Source organism: Trichechus manatus, unplaced genomic scaffold (assembly GCF_000243295.1).
Source record: "Trichechus manatus latirostris isolate Lorelei unplaced genomic scaffold, TriManLat1.0 scaffold00068, whole genome shotgun sequence".
In the NCBI taxonomy this organism is placed as follows: Eukaryota; Metazoa; Chordata; class Mammalia; order Sirenia; family Trichechidae; genus Trichechus; species Trichechus manatus.
In genome coordinates, this window is record NW_004444004.1 from 10,567,929 (window position 1) to 10,590,086 (window position 22,158).

Sequence of the window (22,158 nt, forward strand, 5' to 3'; positions counted from 1 at the left end):
TCTTTTAGAAGAAAATGTAGGATAGTACTTTTATGACCTTCGACTAAAGATTTTAAGTAAGAGAGATCAAGGATAATACATAAAAGCAAAGATGAATACAGCTACATTAAAAAACAAAACAAAAACTCTGTTCATCAATGGACAATGCAAGGAAGTGAAAAAAAAAAGCCACAAATTGGGAGGAAAAAAAACTTCAGTACATTTAATAGACAAGGGATTGGTATCTAAATTGTATAAAGAATTTCTAGAAGTCAATTAGAAAAAGACAAATAACTCAAAAGAAAAATTGGCAAAAGATATGTCCAGGGATTTAACAGGAAAAAAATAAACACATGACAAGATGTTAAAGCTTATAAGTAATTAGGGCAATCAAAATTAAAACCAATCTCACAGCCACTTACATTGGACCACATTAAAAATTCTGACCACATTTGGCAAGGATGTGGAGTAATGGGAACTCTCATACCCAGCTGGTAAGAATACAAAGTGGGAGAAAAGTTTAGCCATATTTAGTAAAGTAAGAGGATGCATATACTCTACAACACCACAGTTCCATACCTAGGTATGAGGAGACATGCACAAGAATGTTAATGAAAACATTGTAATAGCAAAATATCATGGACAACCTAAATGTCCATTAACAGAAGAAAGGATAAATTGTGATATACACAGTGGATAGTACAACAGTGAAAAAATGATTTAAAAAATTACATATACTTAATTGAGCCATATGAATTTGCCTACGTTCTTTCATTTTTGACTTACAAAAACAGAAATTTCATATGGTTCTACTTGATATTTCTTTAAGTTTAAAAACATGGAAAGCTAAATGCTACACTGTTAAGCTTTGCATATTTATGTAGCAAAAAGAAAAAGAAAAACTAGGAAATGATAAACAAAAGTCAGGATAGCAGTTACCACTAGAGGGTGGGAAGGTGATATAATCAGGAAGGGGCACATGGAGGCTTCGAAAGTTGAATAGTAATTGAATGTTCACTATTATTTATAACGTATAGTCATAATTTGTATATATATGAAATATTTAATACAAATGAAAAACTAAAAGTATATGCTTTTAAATATTACATTATTTTCTCTTACAGGTTTGGAAAGATGCTGCCACTCAAATATTTTACTCCCTTTCTGTGGCTTGGGGTGGCTTAGTTGCCCTATCATCTTACAATAAGTTCAATAACAACTGCTACTCTGATGCTATTGTAGTTTGTTTGACAAACTGCCTCACTAGTGTGTTTGCTGGATTTGCTATTTTTTCTATATTGGGACACATGGCTCATATATCTGGAAAGGAAGTCTCGCAAGTTGTAAAAGAAGGTATGTAACACTGTATTTTATCAGCAGGTTAACTCAATGCACCTCACCTAAGAAACTAATATGATTTATAGAAATTTGCTTAAGCCACTCAGGATTTAGGGTATGCCTTTTCTTTCTCTTTCCATCTTAGATAATTTGTTTGTTTTAATAATGTAATAATTCTTATATGATATGAGAAAACAAAACCATATTAAGGAACAATTATTTAAGAAGACACGACTTCTTTCCAGATTTTGTTTAGTCCTTTATATGAACCACTTATTACACTATTATAAGTATCAGGCATCATGCTAAGAACTTTACATTCATATGTTCATATTAATATATATACACACATACATATGTGTATATGTATGTATATATATATATTTCCCCTATGCACAATAATAATTACAGTACAGTTATAGTCTTGGGTCTGAATTTTTAAAACACATCAATATCATATAGATCCAAATCCAAGTGTCTTTGAGTGTACAGAGCCGTGTCCAGCTATAAAGGAATCTAATTAATGAACTTCCTAGCTTTAAACTCATTAGCTAGGGATAATTATCTAGCTAAGGATTTGTCTTAGTTATCTAGTGCCGCTATAAGAGAAATACCACAAGTGGATGGCTTTAACAAACAGAAGTTTTATTCTCTCACAGTCTAGTAGGCTGGAAGTCTATATTCAGGGTGCCTCTGTATTCAGGGTGCCAGCTCCAGGGGAAGGCTTTCTCTCTCTGTCGACTCTAGAGGAAGGTCCTTGTCATAAATCTTCCCCTGGTGTAGGAGCTTCTAAGCACAGGGACCCTAGGTACAAAGGACACGCTCTGCTCCTGGCACTAGTTTCTTGGTGGTATGAGATCCCCCTTCTCTCTGCTCACTTTTCTTTTATATCTCAAAAGAGATTGACTCAAGAAACAACCTAATCTTCTAGGTTGAGTCCTGCCTCATTAACATAACTGTCTCTAATTCTGCCTCATTAACATCATAGAGGTAGGATTTACAACACAAAGGAAAATCACATCAGATCACAAAATGGTAGATAATCACACAATACTGGGAATCATGGCCTAGCCAAGTTGACAGATATTTGCGGGGGGCACAATTCAATCCATAACAGGATTCTTAGGAAAAAAACCCAAGGTCTTTTAAGTAGGCATTCCTTATTAAATTTTTATTTACAGTTAGTATCATTTAATGGAGAAACTGAAGGATTTTAATAGAATGTCAAACTTAGAAGGAGCCCTGTGGAGCCCTGGTGGTACAGTGGTTAAGAGCTTGGCTGCTAACCAAAAGGTCAGCAGTTCGAATCAGCAATGGGTATAACGGGTATAGAAGGGGTCCTGGAGATCAAGTATCTAGCTACTTATTTACAGAGGAGTAAATTGATAAACAGAAATGTTATATGTCTTGCAGATGCTCAAATAATTAGGAAGTGATAGAGCCTATACTGGAAGCTAATTAATTCTCCTGAATCCTAGACTAATTCTCTGGGAGGTTGGAGAAACTTTTAAAATACTTAAATCTAAGGATCACATATAAATAATCTAAGGATCACATATTGCCATCAAGTAAATTCTGACTCTGAGTGACCCTAGGACAGAGGAGAACTGCCCCATAGGGTTTCCAAAGCTGTACTGTTTACAGAAGCAGACTGCCACATCTTTTTCCCATAGAGTGGCTGGTGGGTTTGAACTGCCAACCTTTCAGTTAGCAGACAGGCGTTTAACCACTTGCCACCAGAGATCCTTAAGGATCAGATAAGAGAACTGAAATGAAGAAAAAGCATCTCTGAAAGTATAGCATATGTCAAATGGAAAACAAGATTCAAATTATAGTTTCTCTACATATAATTTTGTAGGTATCCATATACTGATTTAAGCTAGCACTGCATATAGTGATTCTGGTAAACATTTGGAGAGAAAGTTGAAGACTAGAAAGTTCCATAAGTGAAATCCTTGTAAAATTTTTAGGCCAAGATAAGGTGATTTAGGTTTCTGGAGTTTAAGACAGTTCTTATTCTTCATTAATCCTTACAAAAATGAAACCAGTTAAACAAGACCATTAAAATAGTTAAGATTTATTATGTAAGAAATGTACCATATACAAAGTTTGTCTCACTAGCTTAATTCATGTCACATGTTTGCATTATCACATTGTAGAACCACCAAATCAAATAATTTAAAAACTGAAATTAAAAAAAACTAAAAACCAAACCCATTGCTGTCGAGTCGATACTGACTCATATAAAAACCAAAAAACCCTTTGCCACTGAGTTGATTCTGACTCATAGTGACCCTACAGGGCAGAGTAGAACTGCACCATAGGGTTTCCAAGGAACAACTGGTGGATTTGAACCTTTGACCTTTTGGTTAGCAGCTTGAGCTCTTAACCACTGTGCCACCAGGGCACCCATACTCATATAGCTGGTGAATAATGTATGTCTTGGATTAGGTTGCCAAAGTGAAATGAAATTTTTCTAGGATCTTATTTTGAAAATGTCTAAATATGCAAATTTTCTTGGCTACTAATTTAAATTAAAATACCATATATTTTTCTTAGGTTTTGATTTGGCATTCGTTGCCTATCCAGAAGCTCTAGCCCAACTCCCAGTTGGTCCATTTTGGTCCATATTATTTTTCTTCATGCTTTTGACTTTGGGTCTCGACTCTCAATTTGCTTCCATTGGTAAGTAATACTCCTGGTGTTAAAATATCCCACCTATATTCTACTCATGTTTCCTCTTACTTGAAACATCTTTTTCTTACCCTCATTGCCCCCTCCAGCTGTTAGTCTCAGAATGATCTTTCTGAAAGATTCTTAACTTACATTTTAAATACAGAAAATACAAAGTACCCATGTACTTGACACCCCAAAGGAACAAACATTCATATTTTATCATATTTGCTTCAGACCTTTTTTTTTGAAAAATAAACTATTACAAATGAATTTGAAGTCCCCTGTTTCTTTTCCTAATACTACTCATATTTCTTCCGTCCTAGGGCACCCATCACCAAGGATTGTGTGTTATTCAGTCCATGATTGTATACATTTCATATGTATCCATAAGTAACATATATTTTTAAAATTTCACACAAATGTGAAGTATCATAGCATACATATCATTCTGACAGTTGTTTTTTATATGGTTTATGAATCGATGTTGATACACGTACATACGTACATATATAAATCTAGTTCATTCACAGTCTGTTGTCATAATAATGGGCACTTACTTGGATTATTTCCAATTTGTTTTTATTGCACATACTGCTGCAATGACTACCTTGAACATGGCTGTATGGTACACAGAAGGCTTTTCCCTAGGGTATATGCCTAGCAATTCTGAAACAATTTTCTTCATACAACTCTTATGTAACTCTCTTACGTAACATTTTAAAGAGTTTTCTCTGTTTACAGGGTAAAGTGAGACTCCTCTGGTTGAGTTTCAGAGCCCTCTAAAATGTCAAATATATTTCCTAATCCTTTCTCTTTTACATCCTTCTACTCTTAGCCAGTTCCTTGTTTCATGAACACATTTATTTCTTAAAGATGAATGCTGTTTGGTCTCCATGCCAATTATTCAAATATTCGCCTTATTTAAAAGTTCATTTAGAATTCTTCCTTACCTTTAACCCTATTTTAAACTACTTCAGCCCACAGAGGCTTGTTAGTTTACAGTTATTACCAATGAAAAACTTTATATAGCAGACCAAAAAAAGCAAAACAAAACAAAAACAAATGGAGCTGCATTTGATTTTCATCAGAAGCAACAAGTGGTGACTGCTAAGAAGGACCCCATGGATTTTTAAAAGCTAGGAGCAGGGTCTAGAGTGTATTCTCAAAATATATTTGTGAATTTGATGAACAGACAAAATCTACTCTAAATGAGTTATAAACTTCCAAAAAAATGGAGACTGCTTTTATCCTTAGAGCCCTGGTGGCACAGTGGTTAAGGGCAGTTGGAATTCACCAGCTGCTCCTTGGAAACCTTATGGGACAATTCTACTCTGTCCTATAGGGTCGCTATGAGTTGGAATCGATTTGACGGCAACGGTTTTTTAAAAATTTTTTTATTGTCAGATGAGTTGACATGTAACGTGGCCTTTTTTTTTTTCCTCTGAAGAAACGATTACAACGACGATTCAAGATTTATTTCCAAAACTGATGAAGAAAATGAGGGTTCCCGTAACTTTGGGTTGCTGCTTGGTTTTGTTTCTCCTTGGTCTCGTCTGTGTGACTCAGGTATACTACAGCATTGTTCATACACACAACATTAGTTAGAAGATACCTTACAATCCACATGAGGAAACCAAAGTCCAAGAGGATGTTTTAGCTATGAGCCCAAGTCTGCCTTGGACCAAGGTTTTCTAAGTTTTAGCCCCATCACGATTTCGATAGTAAATACATTTCGCAGAGGAGGAGGAGGCCCAATTATGATAAGATTATAGGCTTTAAGCATGTTTTTTGGCAGTGACTACCGAGCACATAGACACTGCAGATCATTTGGAAGATTATTTTAAATGCTTATTTGTTTTCCAGTGGCCCAGTATAGAATGAAAGACAACTATGCATCCTTTTTGAGATATTTAAAGACACATTTGTATCCATATTTGAAAACATTTCTTTTCACGTTTTAACAGAGGTGAAACTAAGGAACACATCTTTAGGTCAAATTAATAGATTCAATTCTGAATATTTCATCAGCCATAAGATTAATAAAAATATACTTAGAAGTAATTTTTTTTTGTAGGCTGGAATTTACTGGGTTAATCTGATTGACCACTTCTGTGCTGGATGGGGCATTTTGATTGCAGCTATACTGGAAATAATAGGAATCATCTGGATTTATGGTAAATAGTGACTACAAAATTATTAATAAGAATTACTGAAATAGTTTACCTTGATTCTTTTTCATTTTTTGTTTTTTTACTATAATGGTAAAATAGAATACTGGGCAAAAATATGAAGAAAATATAGTTAAAGGTGTATGTTCGTTGTTTTAGTACAGGAAAACACAGAAAGATAATTTGGGGTCACAATGATTATTGAAGGAAAATATAAGCAAGGGCTGGAATGCATTATTTGACATTATTTTCTTTAGGAGGGAACAGATTCATTGAAGATATAGAAATGATGATTGGAGCAAAGAGGTGGATATTCTGGCTGTGGTGGAGAGCTTGCTGGTTTGCCATTACACCTATCCTTTTGATTGTAAGTATTAATATGACATGAATTTGTTGTCAATAATATACATATTTAAACATTTCTAAAATAAACTTTAAGAATAATTCACATTGGGCTAAGGCAAAGTACTCTCTTAAATGAATGGTTTTCAACTTTCAATATTTATATGGCTGGCATCTCCAAGTTGACTAAATTAAAGTGCCCTTACAATATTATGTTTTTCAGGCCATGATGGGTTTAAACATTTACCATCTGAGAAAATAAAGAGTCTCCTAGAAGTCCTACAGATGTAAAAATTATTAATAGAATAAATGAAAATAAATAATTCATTTGCTCATTCCACAAACATTATAGTAAGCCATCTACAATGTCCCTAGCCTTTCTGCTAAGTACAGAAAATACAAAGATGTGTAAGACTCAGACCCTGCCTTCAAGGAATTCACATTCTAAATATACTGATTGCTAAGAAACAACACTCGTATTAATGCATATATTTTTTCTCTTTATGTGAGGTATTTAGTATCTGAAATTACTAAAAGAAACTCACATGTATCAACAGAGGCAATGGTTTATGTTAATAAATTCAATGGCTGATTTTAGAAGCTGAGAAATAGCAAAAGATGTCTTACTGAAAAGACATGATATAGGCATGAAATCTTTAAATAACACTCCTGGACAGTAAATGGAGCTCTGGTGGTATAGTGGTTAAGAGCCTGGCTGCTAACCAAAAGGTTAGAATACCAACATAAACACGTTATGGGAGAGAGAATTACTAGAAAGAGAGATAATGGTGGGGGTGATGGAAATGGCAAAGCTTCAGAGAGGATGTGCTTTGGTTTTTATTGCCTTCATGCTTCAAAATTATCCCTAGAAAGGGCCATTAAATAATTATCACATTTGTTTTAGAGAGTGTTAGGGTTTTTTTTTCTTTTAACATGAAAGTTTCATGTAGTGGGCAGTTTGGGACTGGATGTGCTGAATTAACATATTTGGATGCTCCATATTCTTGATAAATGACCATGAAATATTTAGCTTTGAAAGTACCACTAAATATCTAATTTTCTTCATTTGACAAGTCTCTGTAATAAACCCCTTACCAACTTAGAATATGTAACTAGACTTTACCAGCAAATTTTCATTGATTCCATAAGATTTGACACCTGGGTTTACTTTAAAATGCAAAAGATCATCTATTTTGTATAACGTTATGTATATTAGGCTCCGCTATCCTCCATCCAGGAGCCCTCGTGGCATAGTGGTTAAGAGCTATGGCTGCTTAACCACAAGGTTGGCAGTTTGAATGAATCCACCAGCCTCTCCTTGGAAACCCTATAGGGTAGTTCTACTCTGTCCTATAGGGTCGCTATGAGTCAGAATCGACTTGACAGCAATGGGTTTGCTTCCCTCCCCCACATCTGGAGCCCTGGTGATGCAGTAGGTAAGAGCTCGGCTGCTAACCAAAAGGTCAGTAGTTTGAAGCCACCAGCCACTTCTTGGAAACCCTATGGGGCAGTTCTACTCTGTCCTATAGGGTCACTATGAGCTGGAATTGATGGCAATGAGTTTTTTTTTAAATCCTCGATCCATTCTCTTGTCGTTATGTACAATTACTGTGAAATAACATTTAAATTACTGTAATTAATAGAATTAATCCATTTAATTCTAAAATTAAACATGAATATCTATTTTATAAAGATTCTTATGTTCTATTGTTTTCTCAGTGATTTTAGTAAAAAACAAACAAAAACCCCACCAAACCCACTGCCCTCAAGTTGATTCTGACTCATAGCAACCCTACAGGACAGAGTAGAACTGCCCCACAGGGTTTCCAAGGCTGTAAATCTTTATGGAAGCAGACTGCCACGTCTTTCTTTCACGGAGACTGAAGGGTTTGACTGCGGACCTTTTGCTTAGCAGCTGAGCACTTAAACCACTGTGTCACCAGGGCTCCTTATTAGTAAAACAAAGACACCTAAATTCAAAGAAACTACTAGGTGATTTTGGGTTTTTGTTTTGTTTTACTCTACAGATTTCTAAATAATTAGTGTTAATGCCTTGTCTAGTAGTTAAAAAAAAAAACATTTTTTTTTCAACCTGGCCTTAAAGTCTTTAAGGCTCAAGTTTCTCCAGGTAAACCAAATACACATCAAGCTAGGTTTTTATTTTTTTCCAAAAAGAGGTTTCAAGTGAAGAATTTTTTTTATTGTGTTTTAAGTGGAAGTTTACAATTCAAGTTACTTCTCATACAAAAATTTATACACACATTGTTATGTGACCCTAGTTGCTCTCCCTATACTGTGACAGCACACTCCTCCTTTCCACCCCTGATTTTGCGTGTCCATTCAACCAGCTCTTGACCCTCTCTGCCTTCTCATCTCGCCTCCAGACTGGAGCTGCCCATTTAGTCTCATGTATCTACTTGAGCTAAGGAGCACACTCTTCACGAGTATCATTTTATGTCCCATAGTCCAGTCTAATCTTTGTCTGAAGAGTTGGCCTCGGGAATGGTTTTAGTTTTGGGCTAACAGAAAGTCCGGGGGCCATGTCTTCTGGGGTCCCTCCAGTCTCAGTCAAACCATTAAGTCTGGTCTTTTTACTAGAATTTGAGTTCTGCACCCCACTTTTCTCCTGCTCCATCAGAGAGTAGGTGGTGTTCCCTGTCAGAGCAGTCTTATTGACTGTCCTTTGTAGATGACTTTTTGTTTATCCCTAGCTGCTCTTAAAATTCTCTCTTTATCTCTGGTTTTGGCAGGTTTGATTATAATATGTCTTGGTAACTTTCTTTTGGGATCTACCTTGTGTGGGGTTCAATGAGCATTTTGGATAGATATCTTGTCATCTTTCACGATATCAGGGAGGTTTCTGCCAACAAATCAACAATTCTCTCTGTATTTTCTGTTATCCCCCCTCTTCTGGTACTTCAATCACTCATAGGTTATTCCTCTTGATAGAGTCCCACATAATTCTTAGAGTTTCTTCATTTTTAAAAAATTCTTTTATCTAATTTTTCCTCAAATAAGTTGGTGTCAAGTACTTTATCTTCAACCTCACTAATTCTGACTTCCATTGCCTCAATTCTCCTATGACTTTCTATTGAGTTGTCTAATTCTGAAATTTTATTGTTAATCCTCTAGATTTCTGTTTGCTCTCTATGGATTCTTGCAGCCTGTTAAATTATGCTTTTCTGTAATCTTCTTAATTTCCTCTATTGCTTTGTCTGTATGTTCCTTGGCTTGTTCTGAATTTTGCATGATCTACTTCCTGATCTCTTGAAGAGTTCTGTATATTAATCTTTTGTATTCTACCTCTGGTAATTCCAAGAAGTTCTCTTCCTCTGGAAAATTTCTTGATTCTTTGTTTTGGGAGCTTGCAGAAGCCATCATGGTCTGCCTCTTTATGTGATTTGATATTGACTGTTGTCTCTGAGCTATCAATAAGTTATTATATTTATTTTATATTTGCATACTGTGTCCTAGCTTCTTGTTTTGATATGCCGAAATAGGCTGCTGGTGTTGGCTAGTTTTTTACTGGTGCCTTTGAAGCTCTATTGTCCTGTCACCAGGTGGTTAGATCTGTTACTATGTATGTGAGCCCAGGAGTCCGTTTACTTTTCTTGTATGGATTCAGCTCAGGTATCTAGGTAGTTGATCACCAAGTGTGTGGTGCAGTCTCTCACCTACAGTCCTAGACAGGCAGGGGTGATTGGTGTAGGCACAGTTATATGGCTGCCATAGGGGGTCACACGCTGAGCAAGGCAGGGGGCTGACAGCTGCCCCTGAGTGTTTGGAAGGTAATTGTGTCCCTGTTCCCTAGAGCGCATTGGTGGGTGGATTTTGCAGCTGGACTATGAATACCCAATGCTGTTGGCTGTAAGGACTTAGAGGTAGCACTTACTCTTGGACCCCTGTGTAGATGGCTAGGTGGCATGGGTGGAGCCACCAGTCCTCAGGCCCCTGATGTGGGTAGGTGAGGACCCTGCTTAATGCGCAGAGCAGTATCAAATTTTACGAGCCTGCACCTTCACTGTATAGTCAATACAGGTTAAGTTAGGCTTCAGGTATATACCCTTTTGTACTATGGTAATGAGGATCTATGCTGCTGAAATGTGTCCACACAAGTCTATGCAGGGGTGAAAGGCATTCAAAGTCCATGGACCCCTTATGCCTGTGCCTAGGCAAAGGAGCTCTGCCTACACGGAGTTCCTGACTTAGGGGAGCTGGCAGATTATTTTTTCCTGTTTGTTAATTTGTTACTTCTCCAAGGCTGGAAGAATGGCTCAGGGCGTGTGACGGGTCCTACTTCTGGCCCAGGGGACTCGGCAGTCGCTGAAGCTGGCCCTCACTGAAGTGGGCCCGGGACCCAGTGCAGAGCAGGGAGGGGGCAGGTAAATGGGAGAGAGGTTTTTCCCAAAGGAGGTGTTTTTTGATTTGTGTGGTAGGTCATATGCATGTACTTATCTTTTTCTGATTGAGCGCTGCTTTTCACTGGTTCTGGAGGTCCCAGTAGACCCTCTGCCGCTCAGTCTCTCCTGATGTGGGAAACGCCTTCCGAGTGCCACTGCTTGCCTCACTGCGCATGCCAGTCGATCCGGCCTGAAGGGTGCCAGCTCCCGCTGGGTCAGGTCTGGCAACTCCTTGCTGCTTTCGAACCATCTCTACTTCCCACTGCCACTCAGTCCAATTCGTCAACTTTGCCCTTGATGTTCAGGGCTCCTAGATAGTCATATATAACCGATTCACTTGTTTTCTTGGGTTTTTGTTGTACGAGGGACCACAGGAAGCATCTGACTACTGTGCCGTCTTGGTCCCGCCTCCTGAAGTGAAGAATGTTTTGATAAATATGCACGAGTAGTATGTATAAATACATGTGTTTTAAGGGTAGGGTAAAGGATATGTGTGCAGTGGGAAACAATAGCTAAGCAAGGAGAGAAGCATGTCCACTAAAGAAATACTTTACATTCTCATTGAATTAATTCATATGCTGGCTAGTCTGTGGCATAGAATAGAACAATGCTATAATAAATTAAAGGGAGCCCTGGTGATGCCAGTGGTTAAAGCACTTGGCTGCTAACCAAAAGGTTAGCAGTTCAAACTCACCACATGCTCTTCGGGAGAAAGACGTGGCAGCCTGCTTTCATACAGATTTACAGCCTTGGAAACCCTATGGGGCAGCCCAGTAATGGAAAATTTCAGATATTACTTTACTCTCAATCTGATATATTATATGGTTAAGTATTTTATTGAAATACATGTTGGACAAGTAATTGTATCTTTTATAAATACATGGGGAGACTATTATGTTTTAATTTTTTTTGTTATTGTACTTTAAGTGAAAGTTTACAATTCAAGTTAGTCTCTCATACAAAAATTTATACATACATTGTTATGTGACCCTAGTTGCTCTCCCTATACTGTGACAGCACACTCCTCCTTTCCACCGCTGATTTTCCGTGTCCATTCAACCAGCTCCTGACCCTTTCTGCTTTCTCATCTCACCTCCAGACAGGAGCTGCCCATTTAGTCTCATGTATCTACTTCAGCTAAGAAGCACACTCTTTATGAGTATCATTTTATGTCCCATAGTCCAGTCTAATCTTTGTCTGAAGAGTTGGCCTCAGGAATGGTTTTAGTTCTGGGTTGACAGAGAGTCCGCGGGCCATGCTTTCTGGGGTTCCTCCAGTCTCAGTCAGACCATTAAGTCTGGTCTTTTTACTAGAATTTCAGTTCTGCACCCCACCTTTCTCCTCCATCAGGGACTCTCTGTTTTGTTCCCTGTCATGGCGGTCATTGTTGGTAGCTGGGCACCATCTAGTACTTCTGGTCTAAGGCTGATGAAGTCTCTGGTTTATGTGGCCCTTTCTGTCTCTTGGGCTAATACTTTCCTTGTGACTTTGGTGTTCTTCGTTCTCCTTTACTCCAGGTGAGTTGGGAACAATTGATGCATCTTAGATGGCCGCTCGCTAGCTTTTAAGACCCCAGACGCCACTCACCAAAGTAGGATGCAGAACATTTTCTTAATAAACTTTGTTATGCCAATTGACCTAGATGTCCCCTTAAACCATGGTCCCCAGACCCCCGCCCCTGCTACTCTGTCTGGAGGGACTAATTTTGAAAGTATTTATTCACAATCAAGTTAGTTTGGTCCATTCAGTATTATTATCTTCTGGTTAGTTACCTAATTATCTTACCTGCTTGAATGCATTTTCATTTTAATTGTTGTTGATATATTATTTTTAATGAATGGAGTCAAATTCTAATCATTAGTGCAGTTGAAATCATTAGTGCAATGGAGGCTAATATTTAGCTTTGTTTTTTCATATTTCACTTTCACAGGCAATTTTTATCTGGTCAGTGGCGACATTTCAGAGACCTACTTATGGCACCATCGAATACCCTGATTGGGGAATTGCTGTAGGCTGGTGTATGATTATTTTCTGCATTATTTGGATTCCAATTATGGCTATCATGAAAATAATTCAGGCGAGAGGAAACATCTTTCAAGTAAGCACATTAAATTTAGATTTAATTAAAAGCTAATTATTTTATGTAAAATACCTATGATCAAAATGTTTAATTTACTCATACGGCTGTAATGAGATTATGAACAGGAGATAAAATTCACCATCCTCTCCTCTAAAGTACTTCTATGCCTGATACAATCATCTGTTACTGTGTAAACGACATTGTATTATATATTAGTATGTCTTATGTCTAGTCTATAAACTCCTTGAGGGAGGAGTGTAATCTTGCTTGTTGCTATATTCTAAGGCCCTAGTATAGTGCTGAGCACATAATAGCTATGATAGTTATACTTGCACTGAGTTGTACCTGCAAAGGAAACAAGACATGGCCTTTTAGCTCTATGCCTGTCATCCCCACTTTTAAAACCTCATCTGGTTATAATACAGTCCTAAAGTGTGTTTGGAGTCCCTGGGTGGTGCAAATGTTTAACTCGCTTGACTGCTAACTGAAAGGCTGGTGTTTCGAATCCACTCAGAGGCACCACAGGAGAAAGGCCTGCAATCTACTTCCAAAAAATCACAAACCCTATGGAGCATGGTTCTACTCCGTTGCCATGAGTCAGAATCAACTCAATAGCAACTGGTTAATAGTGTGTTTAAACTGGAATATGTCTGGTAAATGACCTTGAACCCCACCTGGACCTTGAGTCATCCCTATTCTCTGGAAGCCTAGGAGGATGAACTTATTTATGACATTACACTAGGGCATTGTGAGGGTAGCCTTGGGAGTCTTGGATTTAAATAAATTCCTAAGCCCATCCAAGAATGTATCTGCATCAGTGGTTTGATCCTGGAGCTCTCCCTTTCTTTGGATCTTGAAAACATCCCCAGATACACACTGTTTTAGACCCTCACATAACCCTCACCCTTTAAGCCAGGTTGGAAAGGTCTGAAAATTCAGTGAAGGTGTATAGAGTGAAGCTGTTGCTCTAATGGGCTCACATACTCTCTTTTGAAATCATTTACATACTCAGATATTTTGGTTTAATAGTTAATACAATTCTAGTAGTAAATTTGATTATAACTTGTTTCTTAGTAGAGTGTGCATTGTTAATAATTTAGATCACTTCACTTTTCTATTCTTCCTGTATTATTTTAGGTAAGATGAACTTAAAATTTTAATATAAAAGTTTAATATTTGATTGTTTACAGATTGTAGCACTTAAATTCTAAGACCAGTATTTTTGTTTTTGCTTTTCAGCGCATTGCAAGCTGCTGTAAACCAGCTTCTAACTGGGGTCCGTACCTGGAAAGACATCGTGGGGAGAGATATAAAAGCATGGCAGATCCTAAGAAAGAAAATGACCATGAAATACCCACTATTAGTGGCAGTGGAAAACCAGAATGAGATATTTTAAAATATATGGTTGTGTAATTTTTTTTTAATAGAGGAAAAAATTATTTATTTGTATGTTCACTGAGTAGAAAAATGTATATACTGTGTTCATAATGTGATAAACTTTTTTCCCACTTAAGCAGGAATATAAAAATGTGAATCTATTCATGTTTAGCAATGTGTTTATTATCATTCCTTTTAGATTATCTACATGTATCATACACACATAAACACACACAAAGCTGTCTCTGTTTCACACTAACATGTTTGTAAGTATTACCAAAATGTTTTTCTAATACATTAAAGACTGTTTTGAGCGGGGTATTTAGAAAATTGTTATATTTTCTATTATAAGCTTTAAAAATATTATTTGCTTATATATTCTTAATACACTGGTTTCTTTTCCCCAAAGCTAGGGAAAAAAATAAACCAGTATATTTTAAAGAATGTGTTACAAACTGAAGGTCTGACAAAAAGAAATTCCATATATTCATGAAAAAAAAAGAACTGTGTATAGAATATGAAGACTGTAGATTAATACTTTTGATTCAAATATGTTTTAAAACTTCATGTATTTGTACTGCTCACTTTTTGTATGTGACCTTAGTGGTTATGTTCTTTATTTACAAACAGTGAAATAAGACAGAAAAATTAAGTCAGTAAGTGATAAATCTAGAAAACGGAATCCAGAAGTTTTGAATACTTGTTTTCCCTCCTTAGGTTATATTTGGAAGAAAAATATAATGTTTTACACAATTAAGAGTAGTTCATTATGCTCTCTATAATCTAGGTTTCATTTCAAATAGACTATGGACAAAAATGCTAATGAGGAAATGGATTTAATCAAGTCTAACGTATATGATTGTAATATATGACTAATAGGGCAAGTAGAGTGATTTTGTCTTATTTAAATAAGTTACTACTCATGGGTGATAACTTATTTACATACTTATAGGAGATAAACTTGTCGACCTCGTCAAGAATGCCAGAAGCCAAATTAGGAAGTCCTATGTTCCAGTTTTCTTACCAAAGAGAATAAAAATATATTACGTTACTAATAGGTTTAACAGTGCAGGATGGGGCAGTGTTTCGTTCTGTTGTACATAGGGTCGCTATGAGTTGGAACTGAATCAACAGCACCTAACAACAATGACAAATAGGTTTATAAAACCAAAACCAAATCCATTGCCGTCAGGTCAATTCTGACTCATAGCGACCCTACAGGACAGAGTAGAACTGCCCCCGTAGGGTTTCCAAGGAGCGGCTGGTGGATTTGAACTGCCGACCTTTTAGTTAGCAGGTGTAGTTCTTAACCACTATACCACCAGGGCTCCAATAGGTTTATTTATTGATTATATATCATTGACAATTGGTATAAACATCACAGCCTAGGATTATGAACACTACCTAATATGTGAGGAACTTTTCAGTGATTCTTAAGGTTCTTAACCTGGACTTCAAGGAACATAGATACTGAAATTACATAGCTATAGTGGTTTTTTGTGTGTATGCATACATTTATTTTTCTAGGAAGAGAGTCCACAATTTTCATCAAAATATCAAAGAGATCTGTGACCCAAAAAAGCCTAAGAACCACATGCACTACTGCTGGCTTTTTTGTGTTTGGCAAATGAGTGACAATAAAATGAATGTCACTCATTTGTCAAAGTTTAAACTTTGCTTAAGTCTCACATATTTTAAATTCCTTTTCCTCTTCCTTTTTTGATTGAAGATTAAAGTATTTATTTCATACTGGTAATTTATTTCAGGAGAAGGGACATAAAGATAGGTAAATAGGTAGACCTGTAATTGAACAATCTCAATGAGTTATGTATATGTGTATATACACACACACACATATAGTGAACTTGTATCTGAGGGTAGGTTAAACGCTGTTAGCGAACTCCAAGAGACTGTTAATTCGTTACTTATACTGGATTTTATAAAATATTTTTCTTGAGACAATTTTAATAGAGTACATTAAATGCATTCTACCACTGCATTTTGGTGCTACTTGGGTTGTGGATTTTTTACCTAATAGAAAAATATGTAGTTTTGTATAGGTGACTCTTGCACATATAGAAGATTTAGGTACATTTTTAATGAAAGAATGTCTAATTCTGTGTTTGAGGGGGGTGGAGGGTGCCATGGAGTTGATGGGGGAGCAATCCTCTTTAAAATCTGACCACAAGGAGCAGTTAAGGGTTTGTGTGACTATCCTTACAAGAGTGTAAAGCACAGTTCCTAACAGAGTGCCTGGCACCTCGTAGGGTGTGTAGTGATAGCTCTTATTATTACACAGATGCAGCGGTGGTGGTAAGACAGTATTCTGCATGATGGAAGACAGTTCCATCAAATCCCACTTACTTTAATGCAAACTTGGAGACATTTGTGGTATTGCAAATCATTAGAGAAAAGTGTTTTCACACTTGAGTGAAACTAAAGTCACTTTAATTCTTTTTACTGTAGCTTAATTTTTTTAATTGAACTGTTTTGCTTTCTCTATTGTGCTTCCATTCATTCTCCAGTAAAACATTTATTAGCAACATGTAATCAATTTTTTAAATAAAATGTGAGCAAGCAAATTGATAAATGTCTGGATTTTGTATCTGACTTGGCATCTCCTCCCCTTTTAAACAATAATTCGTTTGGAATAAACACATATAATCAAGTGACTCCATTCAAAAGTGCTTTAATGATTGCCTCCACTGTCATTACATTATGTAAGAGTTTCAGTGGATTTCCTATTAAGTACTGCACCATTTAAACCCCTGGTAACTAGGAAATGTTCCAATTCAGCCAGCTTGTATTCCACAATCCTGAGGTTTACCAGTATTCGCTTCTGCATAGCTATTGAGTGTGGGACGTTATGTAAGATATCCCGAGAGAGGCTGTTGACTGAAAGAGTCTTATCAGCGTTGCTCTTAGTTGACCCAGAAGAGGATGGTCTTACTAGTGCAAGGGAAGTCGATTTTGATGACATTTTACCCATGTTTCTCTGTAAGAGAAGGAAATTATATATACGTTGTTTGAATTTAGCAATTTCCAAACACTAGCAAATGACAACATATATTAGTTTTGGTTACCAAAATGACCTGATCATCCTCCCCTAAGAGAGATTAAAAAAATATGTTAGATGACTACATTGATTTGGAAATATGCTCTTCCTAAAGACAGAGTGAGAAAAAAATATACATATGTAGCCTTTTAGTGTCAAAATGACATTTGCTTGCATTTCTTGGGCAATCCAGTAGGTCTATATTTGGACCCTGTCTTTGAACCTTACCTAAAATTACTTGCAACTTTAAATAACACCAGGAAACCTACATTTTGACCTGAATTATCTGTAAATGCCCAGAAATCTCTAGTCGAAATGATTGAAAAGGAAAATAAAGGGGAGAAGTAGAGAAAGATAGGTGGCAGCAGATGTGAGAGCCAGCCAGCAAGAGAGAGAAGGCACAAATTCTTAAAATGGGAGGTGGGAGGTGGGAATAGTCACTTCATCTGTTCTCTTCAGGTGCGTGGAAAACTAACTATATCACTTAATAACTTGGGGCTTTTTATAATAGGCCCCCAACTGTCCAATCCCTGGTCAATACGAGGGAAGTGTGTGGGTAAAGAGTAAACGTCTGGGGCTCTTTTCATGAGAAAAAAAGAATGAGGGACCCTCCCTTTGTCTCTTATTTTACTAACTTTCTATTCTTCCACACACGCACATAGATCCAAGTATTCATCCAGCTTCCAGTCTGTATCTGTCTTACACACATCTTTACCTGCGACTGTTTTTTCCAGAAGACAAATGCTAAGGCGAAAAGAATGCCGCTCATTAGGAGAAAAAAGATATTCATGGCACCTCTCCCGCCTCTTCTCTCTTCGGGAACCGGGGCACTGAGCTGGCAGCTGGGAAGCAGGGGGCCGCTAGCCACCCGGACTTGGGAAGCCTCGGGCCAGGGTGCTAGGCGTCCCGCACTGCCTGGTGCAACTGGGATAGTCTGCAGCGCCAAGCCTTATATAGCGGAGAGGGTTTGTGACTTCATATTGGGCACGCACGTGACGGGGGCGCTACGCCACAATCGGACGACGTAAAAAATGGCCTCCCGGAAAACTGGGACGCGCTTAGTAAACGCCTACGTGGTTACTTGTGTCAAGTTGTCAGAGAGGAAAGTAGGAGTCATTGAGAGAGTTTGGGATTTCCAAGAAGCTGAAATATGGCAGAGGTACAGACTCCAAATCTACTGGTTCAATATAAGATTTAAAAAGTGCTCTCCTTTCCTTTTTTATAAAGTATGTGTTTGTCTTTGCTGCTACCACTCCATTATTCATTTCTTAGTTACAAAAGACAAAAACAAGAGATGAATGCATTGTAAATAGTAAAAAAAAAAAAAAAAAAAAACAAGAGCCCACAAAAACAACAACAAAAAAGAAACGAAACCTATTGCCGTCAAGTCGTTTCCAACTCATAGCAACCCTGTAAGACAGAGTAGAACTGCCCCATAGGGTTTCCAAGAAGCAGCAGGTAGATTCGAACTGCCTACCTTTTGGTTAGCAGTCGAGCTCTTAACCACTGTGCCACCAGGGCTCCAGAAGTGGCACAGGAGCTGTTACTATTATGAAACCAGAATCTGAAATATTTTGCAATGAAACTAAAACATATAATAAATTATGTGCCAGCATCATGTGAATTTTGGCAATGATGGCTTAATTTTATCAGTTACCTAAGTAAGAAAAGAAACTCTCCTTAAAAAATTGAAGTCCGAAGATGTTTTATTTTGTTGTTGTAAAGCAATAGGGATTTCCTGCTAATTCAGTCATAGGAGAAAGTGTTGGCCACACCACTTTGCTCATTTGATACATTTATACCTTTTATTCAGGAGTGATTTTAATTAAGATGACAAACTAAGCACATTTTACTAAGATTCAAAAACAGCAAACTGGTATATAGATTTACTTTCTTCATTTACCTGAGGCCTGTATGAATAATAGTAACAATCCTGTTTTTCACTACTTTACTATGTCCCAGACACAGTAAACATATTATTTCATTTGGTCCCTACAACCACATTGTGAGATAGATATTAACATTCATATATTAAGCAACCAAAACTTAGAAAGGTTAAATAAACTGACGAAAGTCTGACTGCTGAAGGTGGGTACAAACCCAGCTCTCTGCATATATGAATTGGAAGCCCTTGATTTTAATCACCATACATTACTGTTCCCTGCACTACTTGGCAATGACATTGATACTATTTATTTCTACCTGAAAAAATTTACAGAATGCCATGAACTTCAAAGGATTAAAAAAAGTTCAATTGTATGCATAGTGAAAACCATCACAGAATTGAACATCAGGCTCATAGGCAGGAATGTGCACATGCAGTTATAAAACAATGTTTCAACTGTCTCTGCTGTACTATTATGGGCCACAAATTTATCTTATTTAACAGACATTTTTCTACATATCTTTACTATTCCCCACCTTCAAAGGATTTCATGTATTATGCTAGAATAAAACTAAAATTTACTCTTTCCCCCCAATATGTTGGTTTGTGCTATGAAAGGATATTTCTGACAAATCTATTATCTTCGTGAACAACTGTAGATGAAAGGAAAAATCAATATTTGCCTGGTAGCGCCTTATCCTGTTTATATACGCAGGGACGGTATTACTTTGTATAACAAACAGAAGGGAAAGGTGCCTTCCAGGTTCTTTGTCTCTTCTAATGACTATTTCTTTCTGGGTCTCAATAACGTGAGTTCAACTGGAAGACATCAACTTGTGCTTTCACAAGTACCTATTCCTTTAGAAGTCAATGTAGTCAATGAAGATCTTATCCTTTTTCTTGCTGTTTAAGTACCATGACAATATCAAAAAGCTTGTGAAATGTGAAAGATTATTGATTTATTGAATCTTGTGAAATGTGAAAGATTATTGATTTTTTGAAATATTCATTTTTAAAAATGTCTCAGAGAGAATGTGTTTGATATTATGGAGTGTGATGGTAGGTGTTAGACACAGGCAGGTTGTTGGCATTGACGGAGATCCAGTATACATTATGCAATTTCAACAAGGGCATACCTTCCTCTTGGGGCAGGAGGAAGGATTAAGGGCATTAGGAAGAAACAAGAGACTATGAAGGACAAGGCAAAGATGTGTGGCTCAAAGGATGGTTGAGAGGTTGTAGTTGTGTGTGTGTGTGAACTCAATTTGGGCAGAAGAAAGGAAAGATGGGGTACAAGCAGCAACAGGTGATGTCTGCTTCTTATTGAATTGCCATTAACAAGCCAAACTAGTATAGTCTTACTGACTATATTCTGTAAGACTGTAATGTCCACATAGGCACAAATGATTAAATGCTGGGCTACTGGTTGATGGTTTGAACCCACCCAGAGGCACCTCTGAAGAAAGGTCTGGAGATCTACTTCCGAAAGATCAAAGCCATGAAAACCCTATGGAGCACAGTTTTACTCTGCACACATGGGGTTGCCATGAATCAGAATCAACTTGATGGCAATTGATTTTTTTTTAAATATAGTTCAGACAGGAATTAGCACTACATAGTTGTTGGGGGTATGTTTTGGTTTTGATTTCCCACCAGAATTAGGTTTATCTCATAGGCAACTTGCCACCTCATTCTTTCACAGGAAAAGATTATACCACCTACTCCCAAACTGAAATTCCTTGGGGAGGAGGTTGTGAAAACCTTTATTTACTCCACATTTAGAAATAAGACTTAAAATACTTTCCCTTGCTGTGGTTCTAGTTTATACTAAGGTGTACATAGCATCAATTTTCTACTAGGTATTTATGCCTATATGACATTAATTGTCTGATGGGGTTTTGCTGGTAGGAGATCAGTAAAATGAGAAAGGAGGTTTCATAGAGGGTGGGAGGGTAGAAAGTAGGGTTAAAAAATAATAATAATAACTAAACCAATTGTCGTTAAGCCAATTCTTATTCATAGCGACCCAATGTGTTGTAGCATAGAACTGTGCTCCATAGCATAGGGCCAAGTAAAAGGAGGCTGGGAACATTGAGCACAAATTTCATCACCATTCCACAGTTTTGCCCAAGGCTTGACATATACTTCATACAATATTGGATTTGAAAATACCAGATTGCTCAGTCATTTGGATCTCATTATCCAATACTTTTGGGAAACTTGGTAAATATTTCCAAGGCTGGTGTTTAAACATGCATAATGTGTACATTATATTTGGGTCATTTAATGTGATTTTTATGGTGATGGGAGTTAGATAACATATTTTGTTACATGATCAATTTATTTATGAAAAGTTTGTGATTTCTAGTAATTTGGATAGTAAGTTAATGTCCTTACATTCGTTTATCATGTCTATGTTTTCAAGCATCTTCATTTACATGATTGCATTTAATCCTCCCAACAACCCTGTGTGGGAGGTAGGGCAGGTGTAATTCCCATGTTCCAGCTGAGGAAACTGGTGTACATAATTTAATTGATTTGCTTAATGTCACAGAATTAGTTAATTAGGAACCTGGTCTCCTGATTCTGGGTCCTCTCTTCCCACCGACTCTGTATGTTTATCCTCAAATAGAGGTGAATCACAACTTAGATATTCTATGGTTTTAATTTTCCATTTATCAATGAATGGAAAAAATGGAATAAAGAGGGTGAATAAATGGAGACATTTTGGCAATACTTTACATACACATTAAATCTTTCAGTATGTTTTTCATCAGGTCCAGAGACAGAGAATTTATCATCTTTCTAGTTGTGAAATAAACAGAGGAACTATAAAAATGATATTAAGATATCATTTA

At 36.9% G+C, this 22,158-nt stretch overlaps 2 protein-coding genes across 2 annotated transcripts in view; one reads left to right on the plus strand and one right to left on the minus strand.

Annotated features, from left to right (window-relative positions):
- Positions 1 to 14,434, plus strand: part of SLC6A14 (solute carrier family 6 member 14) — a 39,267-nt gene extending 24,833 nt beyond the window's left edge. The window contains exons 8-14 of the mRNA XM_004379795.1: positions 1,104 to 1,332; positions 3,877 to 4,002; positions 5,441 to 5,559; positions 6,068 to 6,167; positions 6,419 to 6,528; positions 12,834 to 13,001; positions 14,223 to 14,434. Coding sequence (XP_004379852.1) covers positions 1,104 to 1,332; positions 3,877 to 4,002; positions 5,441 to 5,559; positions 6,068 to 6,167; positions 6,419 to 6,528; positions 12,834 to 13,001; positions 14,223 to 14,369 — 999 coding nt within the window. The 3' untranslated portion in view covers positions 14,370 to 14,434. The remainder of the gene's footprint in view (positions 1 to 1,103; positions 1,333 to 3,876; positions 4,003 to 5,440; positions 5,560 to 6,067; positions 6,168 to 6,418; positions 6,529 to 12,833; positions 13,002 to 14,222) is intronic.
- Positions 14,435 to 17,076: 2,642 nt separating this feature from the next.
- On the minus strand, positions 17,077 to 18,205 carry CT83 (cancer/testis antigen 83). The gene is made up of 2 exons (XM_004379841.1): positions 18,131 to 18,205; positions 17,077 to 17,355 (listed from the first exon to the last, which is right to left on the minus strand). The coding sequence occupies exons 1-2, from the start codon at positions 18,203 to 18,205 to the stop codon at positions 17,077 to 17,079; spliced, it is 354 nt and encodes a 117-aa protein (XP_004379898.1).
- Positions 18,206 to 22,158: the final 3,953 nt, after the last annotated feature.

Excerpts from the sequence above, each read along its gene's own strand:
- CT83 (XM_004379841.1), bottom strand. The coding sequence starts at position 18,205 with ATGAATATCTTTTTTCTCCTAATGAGCGGCATTCTTTTCGCCTTAGCA. Across the intron at positions 17,356-18,130 it reads TCTGGAAAAAACAGTCGCAG|AGAAACATGGGTAAAATGTC; the intron begins GTAAAGATGTGT and ends CTTCTCTTACAG.